The sequence below is a fragment of the Orycteropus afer genome, unplaced genomic scaffold (genome assembly GCF_000298275.1).
Source record: "Orycteropus afer afer isolate SDZICR_OR568_19922 unplaced genomic scaffold, OryAfe1.0 scaffold00026, whole genome shotgun sequence".
Lineage (NCBI taxonomy): Eukaryota > Metazoa > Chordata > Mammalia > Tubulidentata > Orycteropodidae > Orycteropus > Orycteropus afer.
This window is the reverse complement of record NW_006921613.1, coordinates 8219216-8225453: the sequence shown is the minus strand read 5'-3', so window position 1 is coordinate 8225453 and position 6238 is coordinate 8219216. Positions and strand designations below refer to the sequence as shown.

Below are 6238 nucleotides of genomic sequence, written 5' to 3'. Positions count from 1 at the left end.
AACAGAACAAGGGGACACTACATGGTTTAAAATCAAGAAGGGAGTGCGTCAGGGTTGTATTCTTTCTCCACACTTATTCAATCTATATGCTGAGGGCAGTTTAGGCACTTTAATCAGAAAGAAAGATTGAAGTAATATCCCTTTTCCTATACTTAGTCACTTGGATTTTTAGGTGGGGAGGATTTTACTTCATGATTAGAAAGGAGTGAGAATAATTGAAAGGTATTTGTTTTAACATTAAAATAATAATCAATACGAATAGTATGTAATCATGTTCTTTACTTATCATTAAATAATACAATAGAGTATGATTATTGATGGCCCAGGATGACTTACTGGAAATTATCTGTTACAGCAGATCCGTTTAAAACTGGACTGGAAATGCATTTTTCATAATATGATCAGTCTAGTGATATATAAATACTATGAAACAAGTATTTAGTGTAAGGAAGTTTTCAGGTTGAATTTAAACATATCCAAATTTCTATCAATTCTGAAATAATAACAACCTAAATTACGGAATTTACTGTATCAAGATTCTCTGTGAACTTTATACATGACCTGTTGTTTTCCCCCCAGATGTCAAATATTTTAATTAATTTTCTCTAATTTTAAGTTATGTACAGAGTGCCTTGAAGATCTTCAAGACAGCAGAAGAATGCAGATTAGATCGTGATGAGGAAAAGGCCTATGTACTATATATGAAATATGTGACTGTTTATAATCTTATCAAAAAAAGACCTGATTTCAAGCAACAGCAGGTACCTTTTATTTCTACTTTCATTTTTTTTCTAAGGTATTTTTCCTTACTGGAGCTATTGATTTCTCTAATTTAACTGACAATGAAATTTAGATCACCTTATACAGCATCAAGTTCAAACTCTTATGCAGATAGAAAAAACTAAAGATTTCATTTCATTATGTGCAAACATATATTGCCTTGGCTTAGTGTAAATTTATAGCAACATACAGACTTATCATCTGTTTTCTGTTAGAAGAAATCTTGGCCAGGTCAATTGGAAAGATTCAGTTTCCTCATGCATTAAATGAAAAAAAAAAAAAAGATAGTATGTTTACAGTTGTACCCTTTCCAGGTTCAAGATATAGTTAGTCACTTGAGTTTTTTATGTGACACCTTTTTATATTTGACCGATACTGTAGCCACACTAAAGATCTGAATTTGCAAAATTAATACTGGTCATTGCAAAACCACTTTTGATTTGCTTTTAATCCTTTGAGCAGTTGCCAGTCTTCCAATTTGCTATGACCATGGGTAGGAAAGGAGGACAAGGAAGGTGTAAATGATAAAGAAAACTGATGACTGGGGTAAATGTTGCCAGAGAAAATGGTTACATTTCAGTGCACCAGAAACAGGAAAAAAAACCCATAGAGACTAGGTTAAAGAAAGGGGGAGAATATTGTGTTGGTGGTTCTGCCTTTTCTTAGGAACTATCTTTGTTGTTGTTGTTATGTGCTACCAGACAAAACCCCAAGACCAAACTCACTGCCATCAAGTAAGTTCTGACTTATAGTGACTTCCATGTGTTTCGAAGATTGTAAATCTTTTCGGAAACAGATCGTTCATCTTTATTCTGCAGATTGGCTGATCGGTTTGAACCACGTACCTTTTGGTTAGCAGCCAAGTGCCTTATCCACTACACCACCAGAGCTTCTTTACTGCTAGACAGTAGTAGCAAAATGCTGCCAATAAATTTCTTACCTGGTAGAGAAGCCATTCTTGAATTAATATTGAGGTTTTATGTTTTTCTCTGCTGGTAGAATTGGTTTGTCTCATTTTAATTGACTTAGAGAAATGAAAGTTATCTTGTTCTGAAATTACCTTTATTTTTCCTTCTTCAGAGTAGTGTGACTGGCTTTTTTTGGGGGGGAGGGTATTGTTGGTTTAGGGATAACTTTAATGAGTTTTGCTTAATTGTGATAAATCATTGCTGGTGTTCCTTCTCACCAGTAGTGTTACACTAATTACAGTTACTGGGTTTTAGATCTAGCTTTGGTGAGGTGGCTCCTTGCAATTGGTGAATAAATTCACGAATCCACAAATGGCTGGCTTGGCCCTGCCCTAGGAAGAATCTTATAACATTTTTCGGGATACTTACCTGCAATTAGAGATAGAGAACTGTGTAAATTCAAACATGCTTTTGCACATTCTTTTTTTTTTTTTTGGTGTGTTTGTAATTTTTATTGTTGGAAATGAGAAGAAATCAGCCAGATATTACTCAGATTAGCATCTGGCTGCTCTGCAAGCAAATATGAAAGCAAGAAAGAAAATACCACTTTTACATTGAATTTGAAAATATTTTCAGAACATTTTAATGAGTATTTTTCAGATTTAGTGTTTTAACAGCAATGGCTGTATATTAAACTTCTTCTCTTTTTTTACCTTCCCTTGACAATTCTTATCTATGGCAAATATTGTGGATTTAATACTTATATTGGCATAAATCAAAAACAAATCCACTTTCATCAAGTCAGTTCCAACTTACCGCAATCCTGTTGCATGTCTTCGATGGTTTTTATAGTATCTTTTAAAGAGAAATTTCTTAAAAAGAAGTAGAAAAGTGCTTACTAAAGTAAATATTTTTGAAAGATTGGAGAATTTGGATAAATTTGGCAACTTTGGTGTTTGCTGTTTTGTCTTTTGTGATGGAGCTATTTTTATACCTGTTTACGTTTTATAAATTAGTAGTTAAGTATTTTCTTTGTCAACATTGGGAGGGTTTTTGTAGCTTCCGTTTTATCCCCCCCCCCCCGTCCTTAGGAAGGTTGAGAGTTAATTTTAATCAAAAAGAGATTTTTCTTTTTTCACAGAGTATTTATTGCATATCTGAAGATGTAACTAGTTGAAGGTGTCAAGAGAAGCTCAGGTTAGGAGGGTCTCTACAAAGGCTTAGATAACTAGGCTGTTGCTTTAGATGCTACAGTTGTTAAGTTCCAGGTTTTCAGTATAAAGATTGTTTCATCTGATCTGTCCAGGGTACCTCATCTTCTTCTGTCTTAGAGCTATCCTTTTTTTTTAAAAAAAATTTTTAAACCCAACCTCTTCAGTTGAGCATTTCAGATACTCAAGAGGTTAAATTTACTAACTCAGAAAACCAAACTCACTGCCATCAAGTCGGATCTGACTCATAGTGACCTTGGGTGTTCAAGGCAGTTTCACTACGGAAGTAGACTGCCCAATCTTCCTTCCAAGGTGTGGCTGGTGGATTTGAACTGCCAGCCTTCTGGTTAGCAGTCAGATGCCTTAGGCACTACACCACCAGAGCTCCCAATTTACTAAGTAGATAGTTTCTATTTTCTTATCTTTAAATTAGGTAAGGACAGAATGTAACATCACTGATCTTTTTCAGATATCTTTGACTCTTGTTTTATATCAGGGAAGATTTAAAATTTAGATAAAACTTGTTAATTTAGTAAGCTCTGTAGCTAGTAGAAGATGTAATACATTTATTGATTACTCATTGAAAAAAATCAGTTTATGAACAGTATCTTCAGGATTGTCTAAAAAAGGGGAATGGAAAATATATTGAAATATTAATATAGCAAAGTCAAGATCTTTATGGTATTCTTTTTTAAAAAATTTTTTATTGTGATTTGGGTGAAAGTTTACAGAGCAAATTCACGTTCCTACAGCAGCTCACATACGCTTTGTGTCATGACATTGACTGCGGTTTCCCACAGTGCAACAGCTTTCTTCCCACTTCCTCCCCTTAGTTATGTCTTTCCTGTGTCCTTCCCTCCCATGCACTTCTGCCCCCCGAGCTGTCTCCCTGTGCATACACAGCCCTTCTGTTCTCCCATGACTGATCTCTCCAAGGAGTGTATCTACTTAATGTAAGGGTTCAGCTTATGCCTGTCTTTTGTTTGGCTGGAAGCCACAGGAGTGGGTTCAATTTGAGGCAGGGAAGGGCAGCTAGGGGCCGTAGTCTTAGGGGTTCCATCTGCCTCTAACAGACCAGCAAACCTGGTCCTTTTTTTTATTTTCTTTTTTTATGATCTTGTTTTGTTCTACATTTTTCTCCCATTCTATCCAGGATCTCCTACATAGATCCCCCTCTGAGTGGTTGACAGTGGTAGCTGGGGACAAAATCTTCATGGTATTCTTGGTAATTGAGCCTTAAAATCTGTTTGTTTGGGAGATCATGAGTTGTTTCACTTTGTGTGGTTAAGGGTGGGAAAGTTCTTGATAAATTTGAGAAGCAAAAATTTTTAGTCGTGTAAGAGTTGAATGTTATTTCTTCATTCTGCCAGTTGTTGAAAGTTTTAAAATGTTTCCTTACTTTAAGTATAAATATAATTATTTTCCTGTAAGAGCACAGAGATAAATAATCATTGATGAAAAACCTCACTAGTATTGAAGGAGTGTTTCCTGCTAATTTGTAACAGACATGGACAATCACAAACCATTTTTTCAACATTTAAACAGAATTAAACTGGGTTTACAGTTGGCTTTTTAATGGATTCATGTGTGAAAAAATGAATAAAACATTTTTTGTTTCTACTTTGTATTTTATCAGAGAAGGCTTACAGTAATGATGAAATTTTGTTTGCTGTTTAAAAAGTGTTCCATCAATACTTAGGACATTTTGGTAGCTAAAGTACTCATAATATCCTTTGAAAGGTTTAGTTGATACAGTGTTTAAATTATATACTTTTATTGGAATAACATCCTGAAGGAACCTTCTTATCTATTTGATCTTTAATCTAAAATAATAAACTCAAACATGATCTACTTTTAGGCTGGGTAGACACATGCTAGCTGTTATCAGCTGATCTGCCCCATCAGTCCTGCTCTGGGTGACTGCCTTTCCAAGAGCTAGAGATGAGTACTTCTGGCCCATTTTCTGAATTATTGACTATTCCCATTTGTGATGAAGTGTGCTGGTAGGCTCTCTTTGCAAAGTTATATTGACAAGGTGTGGCAAGTTGGATCCAGTCATCATTTAGCTAAGTCACTATGCTACTGTTACACGAACCACCCTTGATTTTAAAATGTCTCTAATGGCAGCAGCTAATGAGTGATCTCTTGGAGTAGTGTTTTTTTTTTTTTTTCTTTTTAAAATTAAAACTTAAGTATGCTTGTTAGTAAATTATGAACTAGACTTTCTGCCTTCTTTTTCTTTAAGGCAGTTAATTTCATTAATGATTTATTTTCTGTCATTTGATTTTAGTTACTCAAGATTTCCTTAAATACAAAACTTGTTTTATGTATGAAAAATGTTAACTCCAATTGGGAAGTGTACTTTAAGCTGCTGTTAAAGTAGAGTTGGAAGCAAAAATACCTTGGTTTAAGACAACTAAAAGAAAACAAATCCCAATCTGTGTATCTGTGCGCAGTTTTCATTACTGCTTCTGAGACTAGAGAAGGAAAACTAGGTAACATACATGTTATGCTCTTGAAAGCTTTGCTCTTTGGCTCTTAGTCATAAAAAATAACCATAATATTTATGTTTCTTAAATGTACCTGACAAGTAAAATTTATTACCTAGTGGAATTGTTTTGTTTTAATATATTATTGGTATAAACAGATAATCTTAACATTTGGGGAATAAATTGTGTGTATGTAGGTTAAAAGTTTAAAAAAAAATACTTCATTCGTTCATAATAATGTTTTCATCTAAACTTTGCTTTACATAAGCACCATGACTATAATGTTTTTAGCATTAGTGCTGTGTACACTGGCCAGTACTAATAGTATGGGATGGTTTTCCTGTAATTTTAGGACTACTTTCATTCAATTCTTGGACCTTCAAACATCAGAAAAGCTATTGAAGAAGCCGAAAGACTCTCTGAAAGCCTTAAACTCAGGTACAGACATTATTATAAAATATTTAAAGAATGTAAACTTAGAGGATAAACATACTATTTAGAATTTCTCCATTTATATCTGACAATGCATATAATATCCCGATTCCTGGAAATAAGCCTTATGTTAACTGGGACACAAAAATTAAAATTTTTTGCTCTGTCACCTATACTATGTTCATGTGTTACCATTAATGTTCTTTATTAAAAGTTTAAAAGTATTTAGAATGATAAATTGCTAAGGTAAGCACTGGTGTGTTACATTAGAACTCAGGTCCAGTGTTCTGTTTATAAGTTTCTGACAGGATTCTTCAGAAAAAATATTAATTCCTCATATCACCCATACTGTACTGTGCTGCTGGACACTGGTCTTATGGGAATGAAGTATTTGCTGTTAATTTTGATCTGCTTAGTT

The 6238-nt window shown here is 34.1% G+C and overlaps 1 protein-coding gene across 1 annotated transcript in view; it reads left to right on the top strand.

Annotated features, from left to right (window-relative positions):
• The window catches only part of USP8 (ubiquitin specific peptidase 8), a 71859-nt gene that overhangs the window by 4687 nt on the left and 60934 nt on the right, over positions 1-6238 (top strand). Inside the window, exons 2-3 of the mRNA XM_007935182.2 lie at positions 617-761; positions 5741-5826. Coding sequence (XP_007933373.1) covers positions 617-761; positions 5741-5826 — 231 coding nt within the window. The remainder of the gene's footprint in view (positions 1-616; positions 762-5740; positions 5827-6238) is intronic.